This window comes from Mesocricetus auratus, unplaced genomic scaffold (assembly GCF_017639785.1).
Source record: "Mesocricetus auratus isolate SY011 unplaced genomic scaffold, BCM_Maur_2.0 Super-Scaffold_100015, whole genome shotgun sequence".
Classification (NCBI taxonomy): Eukaryota; Metazoa; Chordata; class Mammalia; order Rodentia; family Cricetidae; genus Mesocricetus; species Mesocricetus auratus.
The window spans coordinates 31,859,237-31,886,069 of record NW_024429198.1 but is presented as its reverse complement, the minus strand read 5'-3'; the positions used below and the strand labels follow the sequence as shown (position 1 = coordinate 31,886,069).

The 26,833-nt window shown below is 42.8% G+C and overlaps 1 protein-coding gene across 2 annotated transcripts; it reads left to right on the top strand.

The window, feature by feature from the left end:
* Window positions 1-2,089: 2,089 nt before the first annotated feature.
* Window positions 2,090-25,574, top strand: Exoc3 (exocyst complex component 3). 2 transcript variants are annotated; one of them, XM_005065429.4, is made up of 13 exons: window positions 2,090-2,237; window positions 3,724-3,914; window positions 6,970-7,189; window positions 10,842-11,523; window positions 13,654-13,771; window positions 14,553-14,678; window positions 17,591-17,691; window positions 19,488-19,598; window positions 19,679-19,829; window positions 21,195-21,317; window positions 23,249-23,410; window positions 24,040-24,167; window positions 25,301-25,574. In XM_005065429.4, the coding sequence occupies exons 2-13, from the start codon at window positions 3,771-3,773 to the stop codon at window positions 25,470-25,472; spliced, it is 2,238 nt and encodes a 745-aa protein (XP_005065486.1). In that variant the 5' UTR covers window positions 2,090-2,237; window positions 3,724-3,770; the 3' UTR covers window positions 25,473-25,574. The 2 variants fall into 2 exon arrangements, with proteins under 2 accessions (XP_005065486.1, XP_021091094.1); XM_021235435.2 differs by lacking the exon at window positions 2,090-2,237 and adding an exon at window positions 2,264-2,371.
* Window positions 25,575-26,833: the final 1,259 nt, after the last annotated feature.

Below are 26,833 nucleotides of genomic sequence, written 5' to 3'. Positions count from 1 at the left end.
CAATATTTTTATCATGCAATAGTTACATTTTAGACTTTTTTCCATATGTGTTGTTCATTTTGTATCTTCACAACATTCTCTGCCTGTGTTTTTTGACAAAACATAGACAATTTGATGCTGTCATTACCCACAAATTTTCTCAAATTTAATTGGCCATTGTGAGAAACTTCCTCCACTACTAATCCTTTTGGGGTTTTTTTTTGTGTGTTTTAAATTTTCTCTTGTAACAGTCTCACCATGATTAATCCATTTACTTGTGAGCACATTTCTACTTCCCATTCTGTTTTCAATTATTTATGGTCCAGCCTTCCTTTTCCCCCTTTCCCTGCTCACTGGAATACTCTGTGATCTCTCTTCCTTATTTCCTTTCTACTTGTTTGGAAGCAACAATTCTATATCCTTGGTGCATATTTGATAATGTCTAGCCTGTAGCTAATCAAGAGCTCTGTCCTCTGAGAACAAGAACAAGTCTTGGTCACATCAGAATTCATTTCAGTTGAGATCTGAGGGGACCCGAAGAGCCCCTCTGGATTTTCATTACCAGTGATTGAGCCCCAGTACTACTTTTCAGGCAGAGAAGGAGCAATTTGTCTCATGTGAAGTATCTTTAGCAGCCTACCCTATTCTAGGGCCCAGCATAGCTGTGCAGCCTTCTAGCTATGCCCAGGATAGTCTGTTTCTGGACCCACTCTTTCACCAAGGAAACTCTGAGCTGATTTTCTGGGTTTCAAGAGTTCTCCACCTGTTCTCCACCTACTTGGAACCTATGTCTCCTCCTTTGCTCTGGGTGTAAAGTGGGTTCTGGGATGCTCACCTTCCTGCTTCAGGAACTTTTAGTCACTGCTTGTTTCTTTCTCTATCTTGGCCCTGGTTACCCTGCCTATGAATCCACCTATATATTCAAAAGTATGCTTAGTACATTCATCCAGTGACCTTGAGTGTTTCCTGAGCTTTGTCGCCATGTGACTGGCCAAAAACAGAAATCAAGAAAGATTCTTATTTTTTTTCTTTTTTAGTTGTAAGGAAACAGTAGTTGAGTCGTTTAATGAAGCAAGTCACCTCTACCTAGCCTAGCTAACTGAATCTGCTAGGGAGCACCATGACTAAACTCTCCACCACATAGTAGGCAACAGTATATTAGGGATAGGTATAAGGTAACCAAGAAAAACTACAGCTTTGTCTTGGCACTGTACCTACTGACTTTGCAGTTAAACATTCACGAAGCTCAAGTTCTTCCTGCTACATCATAAACTCAGGGGCCAGGGCACTTTCCCAACTGCAACTCACGCACTTAAGGGTCTGCATCTTCAAAAGACTGACTTCATTTGCATTGTAGTTATGACAAGTTACCCACATTTTTCCTTCCTTTACTGAAGATCTGCCCTATCATCCATTCATCTGGGAGATTCAGATTTTGAACTGGTGTTATGGGTAGGTGTGCTACTCAACAAAAGTGTATGCAGAAAAGGTGAAAAAAAAAAACCAAACAGGACAGAGTTGTCAAAACCTGATGAGTGTTTACCCAAAGAAGAACTTAAGAAGAACTTAAACCCTCCAAAATTTACTAAAAGTTTACAGCAGTGTGGGAAAGTCTCTGTGTCTGTAGAGGTAGGGAAACTTGTAAAAAGTTTATGACTGTTCCTAGTTGCCAAAGCAACCTGATGGTTCCCCGATTCTTTCAGCTGGAGGAATTCTACCAGCAGGTTTTTGCTTGTGTGTGTGTGTGTGTGTGTGTGTGTGTGTGTGTGTGTGTGTGTGTGTGTGTGTTTCTCTGTAGCTTCTGTGGGCTAAGTTAACAGCTATCAGCAGCACCCCACCCTCTGTGCCTCCACTGTCTTGAATGCCAGAATTTACCAGCTGTCAGAAACCTGTGGAGGACAGGTGAGGGCAAGGACAGCAAGAAGCGACAAATACACGAGGTACGAGTAGCGCGACTTTGAACACACGACACAGTGAAGGGATGGAGAGGTGTGGAGAGACCGAGGTGGCCAAGGAGAGGCACTGGAGAGAGGGCGGGAAAGGGCTGGGCCAGGCCACGATCCGCGATCCCTGGTCGTTCTGAGTCCGTGTCACAAGGGCAGGACAAGTTCCCAAGAAGACCACCGAAGGACTGGCCGCACAGCATCAGCCTTCAAGGCTACCCTGGTCCCGTCCTTCCGCCCCAACGCCGGAAACGGAAGTGACCACGCTGCACACTTCCGGCCTGGCTCCGGGAGGTGGAAGCAACTGCACGGACGGTGAGGAACCTCAGTTCTGACAGCCTCGGGTCGTTGCGCTGTGGGCGGGGCGCTGGGAGCCGGCACGCTGTGCCCCTTGACGGGCTTGCACGCTGGCGAGGGACCCCATTGTCCGACGTCTCTGGCGGCCTTCGGTGCGGGCCCGGGCGGGTTTGGGTTTGTCCTTGACGAGCGTCCCCCACCCTTTGGGCGGGGCTGTTTCCACCCTCAGAGTTAGTTCCCTTTTGCCCCTGTGGCCTGAAATCTGACAGTCCTCGTGGAACCAGGCTTGATGGCGATCCCGTGTCATTTCTTTCCTCCCGGTTCTCTGTGTTCCGGTGTATGAGTGGACTCTTGCTTGCAAAGGTTTTGTCAGCTTTGCTTTAGCATCTGCCCCGGGACTGCCTTTCACCTGTCAGCTGAAGTGGGTGACACGTAGCCCTGTAAATAGAATTATGCCGGTTTTAACGTCGTTGGGAATGCGGAGCATAACATGTCAAACCAAAGCAAGAAAGCCAAAACCTGCGATTGCAATTATGTATACAACGGAATCTCAATTTATAAAGAAATAGAGAAGAAAGAAATAAAAGCCAGTCCCTGTTAGAAAGTGGTAGCCTCTAGAATCCTATTTCTGTTGCCTGCTAGGACTTTCTGTTTGTGTGTATGTCATTTTATAATCAGAAGATGAAGAAAGATAGTATTTGCAGTGCTGTTCCACTTGAATGAGAAATGCAAAAAGAGAGAGATACACAGGGAGGGAGAAGTTACATGCCTGAAAATCTACAGTGGATTTTAGTGGTTTTCTGAGGCTACATGGGAATGGAGAGTGAAAAGCTCCAGGAAGTGGTCTTTTTTTTTTTTTATCACATCTGTGAATGTTGAGTAGCTGAAATCAAACAAAGCAATGTTATTGATTTCCCTCTTTTGCTAGACAAGTAGCCTGTGTAGGGCCATGACTAGGATAGTATTGGCTCTCAGATTGAAGGCTGACTGGACATCTGTGCTTAGGGGAATATGTAACTTTTTTCCTGTCTTAATTTTATTTTAAAGGTGTTAAAAAGTTAAGAAATGGAATCTTGGGTACCCAGAGCAGTGCTAAGGGGGAGTCATAGGATTCATGTTTGCTCACTGGGCTGCTGAGGTGTGTGTAATAGTCATTGTCTTCCAGTGACTACCAGTGGGCATGGCCAGCAATGGGGAGACAGCTCCAGAGATGGAAAGAGACACGCCTTTGTCATTGTCTTAAGTCCCTGTATAAGTACCCTCTGTGTGTGCCTCTCTGGTGCCTGGGAGACATCCCTGCTTCTCTCTATTAAGATGAAACCTTCCCAAAGATTTGTGGTTTCGTTAAGGAGTGTATGACCCAAGTTTGGCTTTTGCTTCTGGTGTGCTGATTTAGATATCATAGAAGTCTCCTTTAGTTGCACTGTGAACACGTGACCTTTGCAGGTAAATTTGATGCCGTCGTTCAGCCTTTTTTTAACATACCCTCTCCGTGTGTACATAGCGCACCTGTGGCATGATATTTGCAAAGACTCTGCCTGCCTTTTGACCATGAAGGAGACAGATCTGGAGGCTGTGGCAACAGCCGTCCAGAGGGTTGCTGGCATGCTTCAACGCCCAGACCAGCTGGACAAAGTGGAGCAGTACCGCAGAAGGGAGGCTCGGAAGAAGGCTTCTGTGGAGGCCAGGCTAAAGGTAGGGGGCCGCAGGAACCATGGGGCAGAGACGTTTGTCTAGAGTTTCTGCTCCGCCATACTGCTTGCCTACAGCCTAGTTTATGGAGACGTTTTTCTCAATTGAGGTTCCCTCCTCTCACATGACGTCATCTTGTGTCAAGTTAGCATTATTCCCTAATGAGCCTCTGGATTTCATTGGTATTTATTGCCCCCCCCCACCCCATCATCTAGAGTTTTACTAGTTTGGGTTTTTTCCCCCATCTTGGTTATTTTGTCACCCTCCTTTTTTCCCTTCAAAGAACTCTGGATTATTGACTCTTGTATTGCCCTTTTAATTTTGATTTCATTAATTTCTGTCCTGATCCTGATCTTTAGTATTTTTTGCTGTCTACTGTTTCTGAATTTCTCTTGTTCTTGTTTTTCTATGATCTTGAGATAGATACTTAGTTTGAGATCTCTGATAATTCCCATGTAAGCATTCAAAGCTATAACTTTTCTTAAGATATCCTTAGCTGTATCCCAAAGGTTCTGATAAATTGTGCCTTCATTTTCACTTACTAAGAATTTTGAAATTTCTACCTGATTTTTTTTCAATGACCTACTGATCATTCAAGAGAATTTTTTCAGTCTCCCAATTATTATTATTATTATTATTATTATTATTATTATTATTATAGTTTCTGTGGTCTTTCTTGCTTTTGATTGTTAGTTTTATTTCATTGTGATCTGACAAGATATAAGAAATTATTTGAATTTTGTTTTTCTTAAAATTTACTTACTGTATGGACTAAAATGTTATCTATGTTGAAGAAAGTTCCGTAGCTTAATGAGAAAAATGTTTTATTACTCAAATGTTGGATGGAATACTCTGTAGAATCAGTTGTGTCTGAACTGTTATGAGTAGTTATGAATGCAGCCCAATATACAATAAGCATACTTAAAACATGGGATTAAAAAAGTCCTATAGTGCAGTTGTTGATCACAAACTTTGTAGGTAATAATGTCATGTTGCGATGTCAATAGGTTAGGCATTCCTGTGTATAAACAGTCTCTTAAGTCTATTTGATCTGTGGTGTAGCTTAACAATGAAGTTTGTTTATTGAGTTTCAGTCTGGATGACCTATTGATAATAGTGGGATTTTTGATTAAACCATCGTTAAAGTATCAAGACCTGTCTGCCTCTTTATGTCCAGTAGTATTTTATGAAATTGCAAGACCCATATTTGGTGTGTTTATATTTGCAATCGTCATGTATCCACATTTTTTAAAGAGCTTTTTTATTCATTTATGTTGAATTGTGTTATTTTGCCTCACTTTAAAATTCTTTTTTCTTTTTTTTATTCTTCTTTCATATATTGTATCTTGACCACAGTTTCCCTTCGCTCCTCTCCTCCTAGTCCTCCACTCCCCCCATCCCCTCCTCCTCCATTTCCCTTCAGAAAAGAGCAGGCCTCCCAGGGATGTCAACCACACATGGCATATCAAGTTATAATAAGACTAGGCATAGGCATATCAAGTTATAATAAGACTAGGCATATAGTGTGATATCAAGGCTGGACAAGGCAACCCAGAAAGAGGGAAAGGGTCCCAAAAGCAAGCAAACGAGTCAGAGACAGTCCCCACTCCCAGTATTAAGAGTCCCACAAGAACATCAAGCTACACAGCCAAAACATATGCACAGGACCTAGGTCAGACTTATACAGGCCCCTGGTTGTTGGTTCAGTCTTTGTGAGCCCCTATGAGTCCTGATTTGTTGATTCTGTGGGCTGTATTCTTATGGTATCCTTGACTCCTCTAGCTCCTACAGTCTTTCCTCCCCATCTTCCACAGGATTCCCCAAGCTCTGCCCAATGTTTGGCTGTGGATCTCTGCATCTGCTCCTATCAGTTGCTGGATGAAACCTCTCCGATGACAATTATGCCAGGCTCTGGTCTACAAGTATAGCAACATATCATTTGGAATCATTTTATTGACTTTTCTTTTAATTGGGTCCTAGCAAGACACTTGGTAGAATGTTGCTCTTCACAATCCTTTCTGGATCTACTTATGTTAGAATTTGGGTTTGATTTTTATAGGAAAAGTCTCTTCTAACTCTTCTAAAGAGGTCATCCCTCTGTCAGATGTTAATAAAATTCTTTCCCATTCTGTAGGCTGCCGTTTATCTTGTCGACTATGTCCTTTGCCTTACAGAAGTTTTTCAGTTTCATGAGGTCCCATTTATTTCAGTCCTAGTGCGCTCACTATTGGTATTCTATTCAGGAAGCTGTATCCTGCAATACATTCAAAACTACTCCCCACTTTCTCTTTTATCTGGTTCAGTACATCTGGTTTTATGTTGAGGTCTTTGATCCACTTGGACTTGAATTCTGTGCAGTGTGATAGGTAGAGATCTATTTGCATTCTTTTACATGCCGACATCCAGATAGACAGCACCATTTGTTGAAGATGCTGTCTTTTTTCCATTGTATATTTTTGGCTTCTTCATAAAAAATCAGGTGTCCATAGGTGTGTGGATTTTTGTCTATGTCTTTGATTTGATTCCATTGATCAACCTGTCTGTTTTTATGCCAATGCCAAAGCTCTGAAATACAGCTTAAAATCAGGGATGGTGATACCTCCAGAAGTTCTCTTGTTGTATAGAATCATTTTAGCTATCCTGGGTTTTTGTTTGGTCATTGCTTACTCCCTATCCAGATAGGGTTTTGCTGGTTTACTGAGTTGGATATGATAGAATCTTTGCTCTCCTTTGTTAATCTATTCCTTTTTAAATTTATTCTTTCCTGTACTCTTCTGAGTAAAACTACCATCCGCCCCCTTCTCTCTGCTTATGATTCTTTAAATATCATCGAAGCTTTAAAATGTAACATTGTTCTGTTCCCAGGCAATATTGAAAGAAACAAAAAGTTTCTGTGTGAGTCCATTAAATTATTCTTTTTTTTTTAATCTGGAATTGGGTGACTATTGTTCCAGTTAAATGATTCCTTCTGAACTTGATTTTCCTGGAAAAATTTATTCCTTAGGAAATCATATATGGCTGTCATTGGCTCTGCTTATCTGCATGGTGTCTCCTTTAGGCCGCAATCCAGTCCCAGCTAGATGGGGTACGCACAGGCCTAAGCCAGCTCCACAACGCCCTGAATGATGTCAAGGATATCCAGCAGTCACTGGCTGATGTCAGCAAGGACTGGAGGCAGAGCATCAACACCATTGAGAGTCTCAGAGACGTAAAAGACGCGGTGGTGCAGCACAGCCAGCTGGCCGCAGCTGTGGAAAACCTCAAGAACATATTCTCTGGTGAGCGGCAGAGGGTAGAGGGAAGCTGGGGGAAGATTGGGGAGGCTGCTAGAGCGCTCATGCTGGTGCCTTCCCACACACATACCTGCTTTTCCTTCGCACACCGGGAGCTCTGTGAGACGTGGAGAGGCAGGCCAGCATTTCTTTGCAATACGCTTTTTAGGCCTACCCCCGGGTACACAGTAAGTTTAATTATCTGACCATGAATGGAAAGGGTTGGCTAAGCAAATGTAAGTAAGGACCAGCAGAGAGCACACTACTCTGTGTCAGGGTGGTGCCCAGACACACACTGCAGAGCCAGTGCTTTTGGCCGTGGATGAGTGACTAGGAGTCCACTGTCCAAGAGGTCGCAGTACATGTTAGAGGGGTAGCTGACTGGGTGGACGAGGGGCAGGCCCTGAGACAGAGGGTCTGTGAGAACAGCAGTTCTTAAGCTAGGACAAGGACATGCACAGGCCAGGAGCAGATGGTTGGGAGCTAAGAGGGTAGAAGAGAGCAGGGCAGGGGTCAGTATGACAGCCAGAACTGGGGGACCTGGAAAAGAGGCAGAGGACTAACTGACCGGAGTCTTCCCTTTGCTACCTGTGTTAGGGAATGCAGGATGCTCATCCAAGCCCACCGTCTCCAGCCATGAACTCTTTTCAGTGTCCAGAAAATCTCAAGAAACATTGACCAGTTCACTAGTGATATGACTGGATTATGGCTTTTCTTTGTAGAGAGGTCTGTTCAGATTTTTACAGCTTTGTTTTTCAGTCTGGTAGGTTTCTGTTTCCAGGAATTTGTTTGATCTGGATTGTTCAGTTTCTTGATATTCAGTTTTTCATTGTTCTTTCTTACAGCCTTTTAAAATTAGTTTCTGAAAAATCAGTAATAATAATTAAGTTCTCATCTTAATTAGAATCTTTTTTCTTAGAACATTTGAGCTAAGGGTTTGCCAGTTTCCTTGATCTTTTCAAAGGAGCAAGTTATCGTTGTTGATTTTTATTTTCTGTTTTATATTCTCTATTTTGTTTATCTGTTCTGATCTCTATTATTTCCTTCCTTTTTTTAGCTTAGGGTTTAGTTACTCTTTTTTATTTTTTTAGGATTTGTTTTATTTTATGTATGTGAGTGTTTGCCTGCATATATATGTGTGTGTACCACATGCCTGCCTAGGGCCTACAGAAGTCAGGCATTAGATTCCCTGTAACTAGAGTTGTCAGTGGTTCTGAGCCTCTGTGTAGGTGCTGGGAACCAAATAGGGTTTTCTGCAAGAACAGCAAGTGCCCTTAACCACTGAGCCATCTCTCTAACCCATCTTCTTTTTTCAGCTTCTTGGGTTGTAAAGTTAGGTTGTTGGTTTGAGATCTTCCTAATGGAAGCTGCTCTAGAAATAGGTTTTCCTTTGTATCCACTGCTGTGTGGGTTCCTCTAAGTTTTCTCACATTGTATTTTCGTTGGCATTCTTTTCTACATACCTGTCAGTTTCCCTTAGGGTTTCTTCTTCACTCAGTTGATTAAAAGCATTGTTTAATTTGACAAAATTTGTAGATCTTTCAGTTTTCCTTCTGTTACTAATTTCTGTTTTATTCGAAGAAATTTTGTTCATCTACATTTTAAAAAATCTTCTGAAACTCAATTTGTTGCTTAAGTGCAGTCTATCTGGAGACTGTCCCTGTGCAGTTCAGAAGAATATGCATGCTGTTCCATCTTCAGATCTTAAGTTCGCTAACATGTAAAGACTATTTCTACACAACTTCATCCCACCCCTCTGTAGTTTCTCCCTTATACCTGGTATATGTCCAAAAACAAACTGATACTGTATTTGTCTTTCAGATCATATAGAAAACAAAAAAATTGTGTTAAATACTTGCTCTTGTTTTTACTTTTGTTGAGATTTTCCCTACTTTGTTATTTTTTTGTGTGTGTGTTTAATTTTATTTGTGCTAGGAATTTTAGATGGTCTCATGTAACTCAGGTTGGTCTTGAATCGCTATGTAGCTAAATATGACTTGAATTCTGGATCCTTCTTGAATTCTTGAATCCTCCTTCTACCCAAGTGCTTGAGTCACAGGTGTGTGTCATGATTCCTAGCTGAAATTTCTTCATGACTCCCAGTTATTGTCTTCTTGCAAGTTACTGTCTAATATCTTTTTCATTTTCCCCATAGGATTCCCTCTAGCATGCCCTACAGACAGGTCTAATTGTAAAGGTTTTTCAACTTTTTCTTATTTGGGAATCCTGATTTCTCTCTCACTTTTGAATGATAGTTTTGCTATAAAAGATTCTTTGTAAAAGCTGGACTTGGTGGCTCACCACTGTATTCCTAGTGATTGAAGGCTGAGGCAGGAAGATTGTTGCAAGTTTGAGGTCAGTGTGGACTACAGATTGAGACCCTGCCTCAAAAAAAAGGGGGGGGCAGAAAAGCCATTGCAGCATTTTGTTTTAGTGCTTTTAGTATATGTTCCCCAAACACATCTGGTGTCCAAAATTTCTGATGACAAATCTGCTAATGATATTTTTAGGAGTCCTTTTATGATGATAAGTTTCTTCTCTTACTGCTCTCATGGTTCCCTCATTATCTGACTGATTGTATTGTGTCTTGGTATGAATCTTTTGGTTTGCCTCTCTTACAGGTCATTGAGCTTCTAAGATATTTACGTTAGTGTCTCCTATCAAACTTTGGAAGCTTCTAAAGGGTCTCCCCTGTTTCTCTCTTCTTTTGAGGTTACTACAGTATATATAATGGTCTGTCTTATGGGTCCATCAGTTCATCTGGACTCTCTCTACTTTCTTTAGCCTTTTTCTTTCCGTTCCTGATAATTGCCATCATCCTCTCAACATTTTCTGGCTCTGTCTCCTCTCTGCTCAAATTCACCTTGAATCCACTTTAGTTAAATAGTTGTTTTAATCTTTATTTTTTTTCAGGTCTTTTCTGAAGCATTGTGTATTGAATTGTTTCTGGTTTTTTTTGTTTGTTTTGTTTTTGTTTTTAACCTTTGAATGGTGTGTGCTGGTAGCGTGCTTTGTGTTCTGTTTTGGGCATTTGATTAAAACATGACAAACTTGGATGTTGAGATGTGCCAGAATTCTGGTTTTAGATTGTTTTACATAGGATCCTTTCATGTCTTTTCTGAGCCTTTTCCTCTGCCTGAGCATGCATAGTGATTTTTCTGACATGTCCTATGTGTATATGCATGAATACACACACACACACACACACTGACACACACACTGACACACACATACTCACACACACACAGGTGCTTTTGAATGCCTTCTATTCCAAAGGGATAGAAAGAAAATTGGAGAATGGAAGGTATTCATTCTCTTTATTTCCTGGAATTCACATCAGCAATAGTAGCTATAAAATAGAAGCAGTCATTAATAGTCAGAACATGGATCACCATACTTGAAGCATGGGATTTTTCCTGAAGCCCACCTTAGCTCAGGAAAATGGCATTCACTGGCTTAGAAAAAAAAAAAACACATGTAGTTGAACTTGCCTGTAATTACTTAACTTCCATTTAGGTCTTCTTCTGGGAGTTACTAGCCTTTCATAGACTCCAGAGTTCAAAACCATTAGAGTACCTCCTGCTTTACCTGCTGTCATCTCTATGTGTACACACAGCCATTATGTGTTTTCACTGAGTCAGCTTGCACCTTTCTCTAGTGCCTGAGATTGTGAGGGAGACCCAAGATCTCATTGAGCAAGGGGCTCTCCTGCAGGCCCACCGGAAGCTAATGGACTTGGAGTGCTCTCGGGATGGGCTCATGTGTGAGCAGTACCGCATGGACAGTGGGAATAAACGGGACATGACCCTCATTCAAGGCTACTTTGGTAGCACACAGGGGCTCTCTGATGAGCTGGCTAAGCAGCTGTGGATGGTGCTGCAGAGATCGCTGGTCACTGTCCGCCGCGATCCCACCCTGCTGGTCTCCGTGGTCAGGATCATTGAAAGGGAAGAAAAAATCGACAGGCGGATACTGGATCGAAAAAAACAAACTGGGTTTGTTCCTCCCGGGAGGCCCAAAAACTGGAAGGAAAAAATGTTTGCCATCTTGGACAGAACTGTGACAACTAGAATCGAAGGTACACAGGCTGACACCAGAGAGTCTGACAAGATGTGGCTTGTGCGCCACCTGGAGATCATCAGGAAGTATGTCCTGGACGACCTCATCATTGCCAAGAACCTGATGGTCCAGTGCTTCCCTCCCCACTATGAGATCTTCAAGAACCTCCTGAGCATGTACCACCAGGCCTTGAGCACTCGGATGCAGGACCTTGCGTCAGAGGACCTCGAGGCCAACGAGATTGTGAGCCTCTTGACGTGGGTCCTGAATACCTATACCAGGTAGGACTGATTTCATGCCTTATGTGTTCTATCTAGAAACTTCTAAAAGTACACTGACCAACAGTTTACAAATAGTCTCATGCATTTTGAACCCATGCCTTTTTCTGGTTCGTGAACGTCCTTTTCTTCTGTCAGTTGGGGACTTACCCTTGAGTAGGAACCACCTCTCATGTGGGTATAATTGTTTCCACGCGGTCTCTACTGTCTGCCTTGAGCACTGTGTTATGTGCCATGGTATTGTTTTGTGTTGCTCACTGTGTGAATTCTTACTTCTTCGTGGTGATTCCCTGAGACAGGTATAGTACTGGAACATTTTATAGGTTGCATGTGACTCTAGGAAATTCAGTGACCTGTTCAGAGTCACCAGGCTGATGAAGAGATCATCAAGTTTTGTTTTCCTTACCAGTATAATGCAACAGTTAATCATCCAAATATAAACAGTTATACACTAACTTAGTAGTTACTGAACTCAAGAGACTTGAGTAGAACGATGTTTTGAGCACAGCCTGGGCAGAATAGCAAGACCTATCTTAAAAAAAAATAGCAACAAGAATATATAGAAAAAATATGTAGTCTACACAGGAAAACCAGTTATTCCTTTTGCATTGCAGCTTGAGATGATTATTTATGTGAAGGAACATGAGCCACTTTATGCATGAAGTGGTTGAAGGTAGACTTTGAAAAAACAGTCACTGGGAAGCTATTGTGAGATGATTTAAGATTAGGTAGCTAAAATGGTTGTTAATTTTAACTTTGCTTTATTTTTCTGGGTAGAAAAACAATATTAAGTAATATACTAAAATTTCTTTGTTTTTGCCCTTCTTGTTATTGTGGAGAAAGAAAGCATGCTTTTAACAGTGAGGTTTATTTTGTGTGTGGTTTTTACTATTTATGGTAGAGTATTTCTGTATCTCAACATATATACAAACAGAATGAAATTGTAAGGTGAGCCGGGCATTGGTGGCACATGTCTTTAATCCCAGCACTCAGGACAGAAGGCAGAGGCAGGCAGATTTCTGTGAGTTCAAAGCCAGCCTTGTCTACAGAGTGAGTTCCAGGACAGACTCCAAAGCAATACAGAGAATCCCTGTCTCAAAAAACCCCTCAGGAAAAAAAAAAAGAAAGAAATTGTCAGGCATGGGTGATGATCATTACTTGATACCCTTTTAAAAAGATTTATTTTTATTACTTTCAATTATATAGAGTTATGTATGTGTATGCATATGGGTTATGTACATGTGAGTGCAGGTGCCTTCAGATGCCAGAGGTGTTGGATTCGCTGGAACTGGACTTACAGATGGTTGTGAGCTGCCTGATGTGGGTACTGAGAAATGAACTCAGGTCGTTTGAAAGAACAGCAAGTACTCTTATGCACTGAGCCATCTCACTGGCCTAATTATGTTACAGCTTTTACATGTACAGGCCTGAACCTTAGCTTTTAACTACTCTTGGGAAGTCCTAATAGTCTCCATTATTTCATTCTGTAGTCTTTCACCAAGCCCAGACCATAGTGTGCCATGTGTCCTAGACTTTTTTGAACCCAGGTGCATAAACAAATACATTTTCTCTGAAACAGCATTTTTTTTCCTGCCTTCTGAACAGTAAGAGGAATATTTTCTTTCTTTGCAGACACGTTTCATTCACTAACATCCCTTGCCCTAGTCTTATCCTCCTATAGGGATTAGTGGCTCTTATGACAGTGCTTAGTGTTCCAGATAACAGTACTTGTCCATTACCTTCTTACTTAATGAGTGTGGCAATTTGACAATTCCTATTTGCCTGGTCCTGGTCTCAGCTCTGGAGATACAGTGAGTTAAGACAGACAAACCTTTGTTGACTCTTCCCTGCATTTGAATGTGAGCTCAGTGTACCTGGCACAATATGAGGAGACCATATTGAGATGACTAAGTGACTATATAACCTGCATGGTGACATCATGCAGAGACTCCACATCCTTGACCTTTCACTCTGTGCTCTCCATGAGTCTTCTATTCTTCCTGATTTGTGGGGTTGTAGAAGTGTTAGCTTTGAGATCTCTAGGGTAGTGCATTTGTACGTGAAGCTAAACATGTAGACTTACTTGAGAGTGTTCTGTTGTGGTTTGCCATTTACACTTGGCTTTTACTGCAGTGCAGAGATGATGGGGAATGTGGAGCTGGCCCCCGAAGTGGACGTTAGTGCCCTGGAGCCTCTACTCTCTTCAAACGTGGTCTCTGATTTGCTTGACACATACATGTCAACACTCACAGTGAGTAGAACTGGTTTGCAGTCCCAGAAAGTGCTTAGTGGTTGGTTACCTGTCTGAAATGTGAGATACCTGGGCTAACCCTCCTCAATAGACAAACTGTTTCTTTGGGCCTTGTCATGTCCATTTTCTGTTAAAGAATGGACACCTGACTCTGGTTCTGGAGCTCATTTGAATGTATTTCACAGATAGGTGAGTCTCTTCTGCTGGAGGAGCCAACCTGTGCCAACGACGGGCAAACCCTTATGTCTAAGGTTGCATTAACCACCTTAGCATTGTGTTCCATTGTCGGGTGGCAATTTGGGGAGCAAAGGGCCAGTCTGACATCAGTTTGACAACCAATAACAGCCTCGGTAAGATGGAAGGTGCAACAGGATGGCCTCTAAGCCACTACTGAGGGTCCCTGGGGTCTGGAGACCTGTGTTTTGCTGTGGTCTGAGATGACTGGGCTGCCAAATCTGTTCTCTGATGGCCTTGGCCTAACCGTCAGAGGCTGAACATCCAGTTTTGTCCTCCAGTATAATGTTCATCCATAGCCTTCTTGATCCTTTCCCTTCTTTATCTACAGTTAGGGTTTCGGTGGTTCACATATGCAGAGAGCGGTATGAGCACTGCACTCAGTGAATTGCATGTGAGGTACCCGCTCTAACAGGCTCTATGCTTGGGAGCAAGAATTGCTGTGAAGAGCTGCATCTGGTCTGTGCAGCAGCTACAAGTGCTGCAGGGAAAATGTTAGATATAACTCAAAGCCTGTTCTTTCCTTTCTGTGATACCAAACTCTTAGTCCAATATCATCGCCTGGCTTCGGAAGGCACTGGAAACAGACAAGAAGGATTGGAGCAAAGAGACAGAGCCAGAAGCAGACCAGGATGGCTACTATCAGACTACACTTCCTGCCATTGTGTTTCAGGTACAAGCCTTGGACTTAAAGGTCCCATTTCCCATGTGGTTCATAGCACTTGTTGGTTTCATAGACAGAGTATACCTCAGTCTTCACAGTGCAGTAAAGATGTCAAGAACACTCTCTCCCTGATGTCTCTGTCTCTGCTTTCTGGAGCTAAAGGAACGGAGGCTCAGGATTGTACTCATCAAGTTATTTTACCCAGGCTCACTTGAGGTTTTCCAGATGTTTTTGAGTCTGAACCGGAAGCTAGTTACATGTTGGGTGTGCATGGTGCTTCCATTCTGCGGTTATTTGCATTCTATATTGGTAAGTGGTCAAGTCTTGTCTTCAAAACGCCACACTTGAATTTAATCTGCTGAAACCTAGGGAAGTTGTATAGCATTTTAAAGATACTTTCTTTTAGACAGTACTGGATATTAGGTCCATGTACGCATTGAAGGGGCCTGTACTGGCCCAAGACACCCTAAGACCAAGTTCTTGGCACAAAGATTTATTTGCCCTAGAGAGAAGAGAGGCAAGGAATGAGAGACAAAGGCAAGGGATAAAGGACTAGGGAAAAGGGGATGGGAACAAGGGAGGGGTACAAGGGACTGCCTCTACGTAGAGAAGAGACAGACATGGCCTGGATGAACAGCAGTTTATAAAGGGAAAAGGGAAAACATCCCCCCACACCTCCTACCCTCCTGTCTCCACCTCCCTCCACTCCCATGTTTGGATGAGGTGTTTAATTTTTGATTGGACAGGTAATTTGGGCAGCCACTAGGGAGCTTTTGATGGCTGGACTTCAGTACTTAGATAGCTTAGACCTTGGTAGTTAGCCTCAGCAGGAGGAAGTGGCAAATAAGGGAACAGCCTTTGTGGCCAGCTTATCTAGCAGTTTTTAGCAAGGCAGAGGGAATGGGGAGAAGACCTGCTAGAGACATGTTTGTCATGTTCAGGCTGTTAGAGTCCCTTCACACATAACCAGACACAGCCATCCTCAGAGCCCCCTCTCCGCCAGCGCTGCAGAGGTCTTTCTTTTCCATTGCTAGGGTTATCCCTAGATATTTTATTTTTCTAAGGCTATTGTGAATGTGAATATGTCCAGAATCTCTTTCTGTATGTTATGTTGGTGCGTAGAAAAGATCTTGATTCGTTCAAGTTGATTCTGTATCTTGCCACATGCTGAATTTATTGTTTCTAGACATTTTTCTAGTAGAATTTTTGGTATCTCTAATGTATAATACCATGTCATCTGGAAATAGGGATAGTTAACTCCTTTCCTTAATTTTTATTTTCTTCTCTTGTTACTGCTTCAAGCATACACACACATACACACACACACACACACACACACACACACACACAGTGGGACTAATGGACAGCCTTTTCTCATTCCCAACTTCAATGGAATTGCTTCAATTTTTTTCTGTATTTAGGGTGATGTTGGCTGTGGGTTTCTCATATATAGCTTTTATTGTGTTGAGTTATGTTTCCTCTTGTCTCCATTCTTTAGGATTTTTATCATGAAGGCATGTTGAATTTTACCAAAGATTTTTCTATATCTGTTGAGATGATCAAATGATATTTGTCTTTAAATCCGTTTATGTGGATTTATTTTTTTTTAGCATTTTGAATCTGTGTTCATCAGATATATTGGCCTTTAGTTTGTTTTTTTTTGTCATTTCCTGGTTTTGTCTTAGAGTGATACTAGTTTGATAGAAGGAGCACCCCCCTCTCTTTCTGTCTCTCTCTGTCTCTGTCTCTGTCTCTCTCTCTCTCTCTCTCTGTCTGTCTCTCTCTCTGTGTGTCTCTCTTTGTCTCTGTCTCTCTCTTAAATCATTTAAGACTGATTGGCTGTAGAGCTTCATTGAAAGTCTGGTGTAATTCTTCTGTGACCCCTGACCCCACCTGGTCCCTGGTCCTGGCCTTTTTTTTTTTTAAACGGGAGGATTTTTTTTATTACTATTTCAATATACTCATTTGTTATGAGTCTGTTTGGGTCGTTGACTTCTTGGTTTAATTTTGGTAGTTTCCTAAATCTAGAAATTCATCCATTTCTTTTAGGTCTTCCAACTTAATGGAGTACTGGTTTTTAAAGTATTCCCTTATAATATTCTGAATTTCTTTGGTGTCTGTTCATTTTTTAATTTTTATTGAATTCTGTTTTTTAAGTCCTGAGTTGTCTTCAGTATTTCCATCAACCCTATATTTGTATTTTATGAGCATAATTCAGGTGTAAATTCTTTTTCCTTAGTTTTACCCAGCTGCTTCTTTGTGTTTTCCTTAAATTTCTTGAATTCTTTGATGAATTTTTTGTGTTCTTTTGAATTTTGTTTCCTGGGGTACATCCAGGTAATTCTTATTGGCAGGAATTTTTATAAGATTTAGTAGGCTTTAGAGGAGAGATAAAGGCTTGATCTTTCATGTTTGTATTTTTGTGAGGATTTCTGGCATATGGACTTTGTCAGTTCTGTGTCTGATGTGACAAAGCAGGTTGCGAGGGGGAAGAGAGAATTTGAATATACAGGTGGGTTGGACCTGGAGGTTGGAAATTGCTCAGGGGGATTGAAAGCAGGTGGACAAAGGAGGCTGCACTGGTGTGCAGGACGTGTATCTTGGTCCAAGCCTGGAGTGTAGGAGTAGATCTGGTGAGTGGAAAGGCCGGCTGTGGTATGGTAAGAGTCTGTGGGTCGGGAATAGGGAGAAGCCTAGGGGTTGGTTGAGGTGGAGTAGGAGTGTGTAGACTAACCCAGGGCACTAGATGAGGGATCCAGGCTAGATCTAGCAGGTTGTGAGGGTGTCGAGCAGAAAGAGTCAGGCAGATTCACCAAGATAGACCTTGGAGAAGGATGGCCGGGTAAAATTTTATTAATGGGGAACATTTTTCTATACTCTTGTAAGACTATTTCAGATTCTTAAGTTTTTCAATTTTTTAGATGTTTGAACAGAATCTTCAAGTTGCTGCTCAAATAAGTGAAGATTTGAAAACAAAGGTACTGGTTTTATGTCTTCAGCAAATGAATTCTTTCTTAAGTAGGTATGTATTTTTGCCATTGATCCAACTTACAAATTATGTGTTTTGAAATTAAGAACAAAATTTGTTGATTCTAGTGTGCTGTTATTAACCCCTTTTCATTGTTTAAATTAAAAAGAAGAAAAAGGAAAGAATGCTAAACAGATGGGACATGTAACATACTGTATCCCAGTGAGCCTTTCCCTGTGAATTGTTCACATAAAGATTTTCAAGCCTAGACAGAATACCATGAAAATCTGTTCTCCCATCATGCTGGCCCAAGTTCTTTTGGCCCACCCTCATGGGACCTGCTTTCTTATCCTATAGTCCCCCTTTGTGACTCCCTTGTACCCTTCCAGTTCCCAGATGTTGCTATCCATGTGTCAAATTATCTGCTATAACCATAGCAGCATCAATTATGCAGTGGGTATCTGACATCTTGTGTTAAGAGCTCATAGTCTCAACTGCTGGCTTGGCAGGCCTGTGTCACTGTGCTCTAGGTCTCTAGGCCTCTGGGGCATGAGGGCTGCCCCTCTCCCTCTTCACTAGGAGTCACTCCAGAGGCTGACATGGATCTCTTTTTACATGCTGGCACCTGTCTTCAACATTGCCGCTTAGTGGTTATACATTTATCCACCTCTGATAGCTCAGTTGCTAACTAAGTCCCTTCCTTAAAATCCCATCTGCTACCCACCTATGGGGTCATGATTTGATTCCCCTCAGTCTACTCCACAGGGTCACACCGGATCTCCACATTTCACCCATAGAGTTAGGTCTAAGCTCCTCAGCCCATTTATTAGGTCATTGCCCAAGTATTCCAAGGCTGTCACTTATCAGGGTCACTTCCAAGTTACTCATTTCATTTTTGAGGTGAGATCTTCTAGGAAGAGGACTTTTGCTTGATTGATCTGGAACCACAGACAGACAAAATCAGAATAAATGTGTAGATCTTCCCCTTTAATTAACAGTTTTAGGTTAGTAAATCAAAAAGTTATATAGAACATTTACTGAGCTACTCCTTTATCCCAGTGCATGTTCCAGAATCTCCTTAAAAATGCAAGAGTAAGCTGGGCGGTGGTGGCGCACGCCTTTAATCCCAGCACTCGGGAGGCAGAGGCAGGCGGATCTTTGTGCGTTCGAGGCCAGGCTGGACCGATAGCCTCCGAAACAATACAGAGAAACCGGTTTCTGTCTTGTAAAAACCAAAAAAAAAAAAAAAAAAAAAAAAAAAAATGCAAGAGTGGCATCCTAGCTGTTTGTTTTCCATAGATTTCAGGAATCTGGTTATTTTCCATTTCATTCCCATCTTATCAAACGTGTGATAATGTTTCTCACACTGTTGAGGGTTTTGTGGAGGAGTGGAGTGGGGCATTGTGCCATGGTGTACATGTGTCAGTCAGAGGACAACTTCGCGGAGTTGGTTCTCTCCTTCTACCTTTATGTGAGTTCCAGGGACCTACTCCAGGTGGAGAGGCTTTTGTGGCAAGTACCTGTACCTACTGAGTCACCTTCTAGCCCTGTCATATAAATTGTGTAATGAATTGTTCGTGAGATAAAATAAGGTGATACTTTGTGGTTACAGTTAAATGTTTCAGAGTGTCTTCATGTCAGAATACCAAACCGTGTTTCAAAGCCTGCTATAAAATTGTCGTAAAAATTCATTTAACATGAGTGGGACTCTACTCCACCATTAATATGGACTATCTAAAAGTATGTTGGTTTTTAAAGACTCCCCTGCTCCAAAAGTGGTCTGGGTTCCCTGACAAGCCTGATGTCACCTGTCACTGGAGGCAGCTTGGGGTTCCTCTGTGTGATTTCAGATACAAAGAGGAAGCCCAGCTTTACAAAGAAGAGCACCTGAGAAACCGGCAACACCCCCACTGTTACGTGCAGTACATGATCGCCATCATCAACAACTGCCAGACCTTCAAGTACGTGGTGGGGGACAGAGTGGGACGGAGAGCGCGCAAGCACATAGCTGTTTCCCTGAGCCCTGCATGTCTCCTTGCAGAGAATCCATCGTCAGTCTGAAGAGGAAGTACCTAAAAACTGAGGCAGAGGAGGGCCCATGTCTGAGTCAGCCAAGCATGGATGGGATTCTAGATGCCATTGCTAAGGAAGGCTGCAGTAGTCTGCTAGAGGAAGTCTTCCTGGATCTAGAGGTGGGCTTGCTTCCTCCACTCCTGGGGCTGGAGCATGGAGTGGTCTCATACTCGTCTTTGGGCTATACTGTCACCTGCCTCATATAGAAGCTTTATGTGAGCTGAGAAATTCCCTTGCATCTGTACTAAACTACCGTCAGAGAGCCACTGACTGCCTTGTGTGAATTAGGACCTTTCCTTGACAAACTTGGGTAAAGACTCCCGGGAAATACTAGGTATCAAACTGAGTAGCAAGTTATCTGATAAGTCGAGTATGTGGAAACCTATAACAAAACCCAGCCAAGTGCGCACAGTTTACATAAATCAGCCTCACTTTAGAATACAATTCCAATGTACAACACACCCAAAAATTAATAAAATAATTTTCATTCTTATCAAAAGCATAATGCACTATAAACAAACAGGGCCACTTTGAAACATAGATACCAGCTACTTAAATGGCTTGAATCAGCATTTATTAAAAAACAAAATTATAGCCATTTGTGGGTCTTGCCAAACAGGAATCCTTTTGTTTTTGTTTTTTTAAATCATGTCTCATTGGATTCAGATCCCCAGCACCTATGAAAGGAACAGCTGGGGCTTGCTGGCCAGCCAGTGTAGCCAGATGGTGAGCTCCAGATTCAGTGAGGTTCAGTCTCAAAAGGAAATCAGGTGCAGAGTGACAGAACGGGACACCCCACACCCTCCTCTGGCCTCTTTGTAACCATTTGAGAAAAGAAGAGACCTGTTATAAAAATAGACAAGGGGTACAGATGACCTCTGCACAAAAAAGGAATTACCAGCCTCTAAACATGAGCCAGACATCCATCTGCTGTCACCAAAGAAGCTTACATTGAGACTTAGTGTAAGCTGTTGCTTAGCTTGGAGCCAAGGATTGAAAACACACTGCTCGGTAGGGCTGACTCTGCAGTTTTTCAAGGGTAGTTTGGATATACTTATCAGAGTTTTAATTTGCATACTTTTTGACTCAGAAATCCCACGTAAAGGAATTTCACCTGCAAAATGCAAATTCACTACAGCATTGTTTGTAATGACAAAATGTGAAAAATATGTAGATGTATATTTGAGAATTGGGTAAATTATGATATATCTATATAATATATTACTATTAAATGTAAAAGCCAGTATTTGCATAATCTAGCCTGTTGTTTGTGATGCTTTTTACAAAGCTTGTATATATAATACAAATCTCATAAATGGAAAGTATGAATGTGCAGATTATATAAAAGTAAATTTTTTTTAACCTGAGTATAGCACTGCCTCTACAGAACTCTCTGTGACCCCGGGGAGTGTCCACTCTCAGGTAGCAGTGATCCCGGGCATTGTGCCAGATGAAGATTTATATGATCACTTTGTGCCTTTCAGCAACATCTGAATGAGCTGATGACAAAGAAGTGGCTGTTGGGGTCCAATGCTGTGGACATCATCTGTGTCACTGTAGAGGATTACTTCAATGACTTTGCCAAAATTAAAAAGCCGTATAAAAAGGTAAAGAGATGGGCTGCGGTACACTGGAGCCCACCTCCCATTACAATTCAGTGTCACAGTAGCTCTCTGCTTACGATAACATGCCAGTGTTGACGTGATCTGTGGAAGGTGAGTGATGGGCTCCGGTGAAGACTGGAATGTTCTTTTAAGGAACATAGAGGTGTCTAACAGCCCTGGTCTGAAGTCTTTGGGCATGTTAGTTTCTACCCTTGTTAGAGCTTGTTGTCTTTGTAAGCCATCTTTACCTCCTGGTATTTTTGTGATCTCTGATTTTTATTCTATGTTCAGGTGATGGGTCTTAAGGAGAGAGGCCATCATCTGGGGAAATGATGTACACTTCCCAGGCATGTCTTAGCCCTAGTCTCAGCCTCCTCACAGCTTGGTTTAGTTAATGATGGATGTTCCTTTGTCTCCCTTGGAGACTTATGGGACTCTTCCCCAGTGTGATAGCATGCTCATGGGCCTAATGGCCATGTGTGATTCTCCATTTTGGACCAGGGACAATAGCCCACCCCACTCATGGGGAGCAGACTCCAGTGCAGGAGCTACAGCCACCAGCCATCACATCAGTGCTTGTACAATTAAGGGATCTGATAGATTCAAGTATCTCCTTCAGTAAGGCTTCATCACCTCTGTGTAGAGAGTCTGATCTCTTCAACAAGCCAGCTTTCCTGTACTTCTACCCATTGTGGTTCTAGACTTTTCCTTTGCTTTGTAATGCTCTAGAGGTTTCTTTTCTCATTGAGTCTGTCCTGAAGATACGTAAGATATTTGGCCTGTGGTTGTTTTGTTTTAGCAATGGGTGCAGGTTGTTGTTTGTTTTTCCCACTAATCTGAGGCTGCCTGTGGATGAGGCACTGCTGTTTGGGCTCCATCTGAGCTAAGCTCCTCCTGCTAAGCCAGCCTGTCATCCATGAGGCCAAAGTTTGTTTGACTCATGCAGTTAGCTCCCCAATTCCATTTCCACTCTGTATTGGGTTGAGAGCCTCTGGGACAGGCAGAGGTGGAGCCTCCAAAGGAGCCTAGGGCACACATCAAGCAAGTGCTAGCCGGGTGTCTGTTAACGAGGGTCACTGAAGCCCATTTGTACATGATATGGTGCCTCTAGAATAGTGATGCTGGAAGCAAGTTCTCCCAGGGACTTAAATCTGTCTGATTTTTAGGCAGAATGTAAGCATGAAGACTCCAGGCCATGTGTAAGTCCTTTCTTGCTTCTGTTTAACAAGTCTTTCTCTGTCCCACCAGTCAGTTCCCAAGTAATGACTTCAAAACTTCTTATTAATTATAAAAGTTCTGCCTATAGCTCAGGCTTGTTCCTAACTCTTATAACTTAAATTAACCTATTTTTTTTTATTAATCTACATTCTACCACATGGCTTTTACCTCTGTCCCATTCTTTGTGTCTGACTCATTCTGTGTCTGGCTGGCTTGTCTGCCTCTCTTATTCCCAGAATCCTCTCTGTCCCCAAAGTCTTGCCTAGCCCCTTCCTGCCTAGCTATTGGCTATTCAGCTCTTTGTTGAATCAATCACAGCAATGTATCTTCACACAGTGTACAAATATCCCACAACACCTGTGTACATGCTATGTTGACAGTTGGCCTATCATATCTCCCATCACCATGTGCAGCCAGGAGAGTTCAAAACTTTATGGTGAAATTCAGGTATGCTTAATTTGCTTAATATACTTACTTTTAAATCCCACCAAATTTATGGCCAGGAGTGGTACTCTGGAGACTGAGACAGGAGGATTATTGTGAGTTTGAGGCTAGCCTGGACTCTATAGCTCAACTAGGTCTCAACAGGAAAGAAAATCCAACTAAACTGTTGGGTAGGAAGGATGTGCACCAGCCTTGGGTCATCTTCGGTTTGATGAGGACATCTGTGTGTGTTAGACTCGGGCACCTATGGTTGACTTCATGCCTCTCCACAGAGGATGACGGCTGAGGCACACAGGCGTGTGGTGGTAGAATACCTGCGGGCTGTCATGCAGAAGCGTATCTCCTTTCGAAGTGCTGAGGAGCGCAAGGAGGGTGCTGAGAAGATGGTCAGAGAGGCTGAACAGCTCCGCTTCCTGTTCCGGAAGCTGGCATCTGTGAGTATTGAAGCCATGGGCTAAGCTCCAGGATGGTGGGTGTCAGGCTACAGAGTTGTGTTGTCCAATAGCTTGCTTTTGGTTTCTGTGCCTGAACTGTTTAGTCAAGTTTATGGAATCCAGCAACATCAGGGACCAGTGGCCAGTTAGTTGTGTGTGTCAAGAGGAGGGTCTTGTCCAGAGCCTTCCCAGCTCCACAAGTGATAAATAAATTTCCACAGAGGCTGACACATTAAAGCAACTCTCAAGACTTTTCTGGTGGCAGCCCATGTGTACTTCATAGAGTAATTCATCTCTTCCTGTCCCTCTGCCCTTACCTGTTTGTTCTCTAAGATTCTGGTTGCCTAACTCCTAACTCAATAACCTAATAACCTAACTCCTTGGCTCAAGTGACTGGGACTAGGTACTACTCCACCAAGTCTGTTTCCTGGCTAGAGGCCAAGTAGTGACTAACGAAATCACCTCATGAAACTGGCCCCTGATCTGTGGTCAGAAAGAATCTTGGGGGTGTTTACAAGGAAGAACAAGGTGCCCACCTTGCAAAGGAGTTTGGAGATGTCATCATCAAGTTGGAACTACTGCAGAAAATTGAGTTTAGGGCTGTCCCTCACTCTGCTGCTATTTTCCAGGGATTTGGTGAAGATGCGGATGGACACTGTGATACGATTGTTGCAGTGGCAGAGGTTATTAAGCTCACAGACCCTTCTCTGCTTTACCTAGAAGTCTCAACTCTGGTCAGCAAATATCCAGATATCAGGTAAATGCTGAGCATCAGCAAGTTGTTCAACAGGCTACTCCTACTTCCCTTAGGAAGACAAGCTGTGAGCATCAGGAGTTAGACAGTGTGAAGAGAGAGGTTGTCAGGACTGTGGTGGTGAGGGTACCTACCTGATGTTAGCAGAATCTGGCTGTGGTTTGTACACCTGCCTTGTAGCCAAGCTTCTGTGCCCGAGTGAGTGGTGGTGAAAAGGTGAACCTAACTATACAAAGTAGATGAGAAGTGTCGTAGTTCGGATTTTATTGCTGTGAAGAGAAACCATGACCACAGCAACTCTTACTAATAGGAACACATTTAATTGGGTCTAGTTTACAGTGGTTTAGTCCACTATGATGATGGGACATGATGGCACGCAGGCAGACATGGTGCAGGAAAGGAGCTGAGAGTTCTTATCTTGATCCACAGGTAGCAGAAGCAACTGTGTTGCTGGGTGGTGTAGCTTGAACATAGGAGACCTCAAAGCCCACCCCCACAGTGACATACCTCCTCCATTGAGGCCACACCTACTCCAGCAAGGCCACACCTCCCAATAGTGCCACTCCCTATGGGGCCATTTTCTTTCCAATCACCACAGGAAGGATTGAGTATTGCATCTTTGATGAGTGGAAGGTTGTGATCACTGAAATGGTCTGAAAGGTGGTCTTAAACCCCATGATCTAAAAAAGAAAGCTGTCGTGTTGTATGTGGCCGGGACTTCCTTGAATATCAGTACTCAGTATCAGGCTATCTGCTCCATGCCTCTCTATGTGTTGTGCTAGCTTCAGGCCCCAGACCCTGCCTTTGCGACTTCTATTCCAGGAACCTGCCGTTTCCTCTAAGGGTGAGCATGGCTAAGTTGTCTATTGCCACTGTTAGAAACTAGAGTCCTAAACCCTCTAGGGTCTCCTTCCCTGGTTATGCATTCTTGACAGCAATAGTTAGAAGAGCAGAATTTAAAAAGTCCTTTACATTTTTCAGAGAGAAAGTAAGATGAAATTTTGGGTATCTCTCCTGTAAAAGAAGAGATGCATGCCCCTTGTGACTGACAGTATCCCACCCTGTGGGTGTCACCTGTGGAGACTGAGGGAACCGAGAGAAGATGGAGGCTCATGCTGTGGATTTCTCCCCCACAGAGATGACCACATTGGTGCCCTGTTGGCGGTGCGAGGAGATGCCAGCCGGGACATGAAGCAGACTATCATGGAGACGCTGGAGCAGGGCCCCATGCAAGCAAGCCCCAACTATGTACCCATCTTCAAGGAGATAGTTGTGCCAAGTCTGAATGTGGCAAAACTCCTTAAGTAGCCCTGCCCTCTGCTGCCTCATATGTCTTCACTGTGTGACTTCCTGTTGCCACCCCAAGAAGCAAATACATTAAAACAAAAGCCCTTCTCTGGGTGCTCCGTATAATGTCAGTTTCATGTGCCTGTCTCCTGTGGCGTCTTCTCTATGAAAACCTCTTGGTCACTTGTCACTGTGAAGATGTGTGTGGTGGACGTCACTTGTTCTTCCCTGCTGAGGCTTTCTCTGCTTAATTGACACACTTTGAACCTCTGCCACTTAATTAAAGGAAAGGAAAGCCAGAGAGCTTCTTATTCCTAGTTGTAGGTTGTTCTGACTGCTGTCCAGAAGCTACAGGTCATCAGGTCTCAGCTGACTGGTGAGTAGTCCTCAGCAGTCTCTGGGGCCAATATCTACCCTGACCTTACTGCCTCTCTGGCTGTCCCTACACCACTGCTTAGTCGTCTTGACAGGGGAAAAAACAAAAAACAAAAAACAAAAACCTCACCTGCTGAGCCAGTCAGCCCCACCCAGATGAGCACAACCTCATATGAGTTGAGTGCTATCTGGGTCACTTATATCAGGAGGATGAGATAACACAAGATGTCACAAGTAAAATTTTTGGTCAAAGTATGTATGAAAAATGAGTATTTAAAATATGTGTTAAGATCTATATAGCATGCTTATTTGTGATCCAAGGTTTCTACAATTCTTTCCCTAAGTTAGCCAGCCAGTGGTGGCATTATTTTGCACATTAAGCTAATTAATAGGATTATATCCAGAATAAATACTGAGCCCTATATCTTGTGAACATGGTCTTCAGAAGGTGGTCTGCTTACCTGAAGGAGAGGTAATGCCTGGGTTCCCTTGTCCACAGCTCTCCATGTACATAGATGGTTTGTTCTCTCCTCCTTGTTCCAGAGCTCCAGGGACTTCCTAAATTAAAAAGTGGTGGAAGGCCTGGTAGGGCCTGTCTATCTCCTGGGCCTTGTACCACATGGCCACCCTTGAATGTGTGGACTAATGCTGTATGCTCTTTCTACTTTTGATGGCAGTGTTAGTATTTTGCTTCCATTTCATTCTTACAAGGTATAAAAATTCACAAATAACCTACTTTTCTATGTGGAGCTAAGTTAGAATTCCTCTGGAACTCAGAAGAGACATGGATTTCCTAGAGGGTCTGGTTGGTGTTGTGTTGGTCCAGGGCCTACTCACAATCTGCTCAATGTGAATGACAACTGGGCAGTGCTCATTAAATGTGCGCTGAGAAGTATTGACCAATAGCAGTGACCCTTTAGTGACAGCTTTTTCACTGCAGGCTGCTACTGCTGCTGAGTGTCTAGGCTAGACATTAAGATGACCACTGTCTGCCCCTGGGGTTAAGC

Excerpts from the sequence above, each read along its gene's own strand:
- Exoc3 (XM_005065429.4), top strand. The coding sequence starts at position 3,771 with ATGAAGGAGACAGATCTGGAGGCTGTGGCAACAGCCGTCCAGAGGGTT. Across the intron at positions 21,318-23,248 it reads TTAAAAAGCCGTATAAAAAG|AGGATGACGGCTGAGGCACA; the intron begins GTAAAGAGATGG and ends GCCTCTCCACAG. Across the intron at positions 24,168-25,300 it reads AGCAAATATCCAGATATCAG|AGATGACCACATTGGTGCCC; the intron begins GTAAATGCTGAG and ends TCTCCCCCACAG.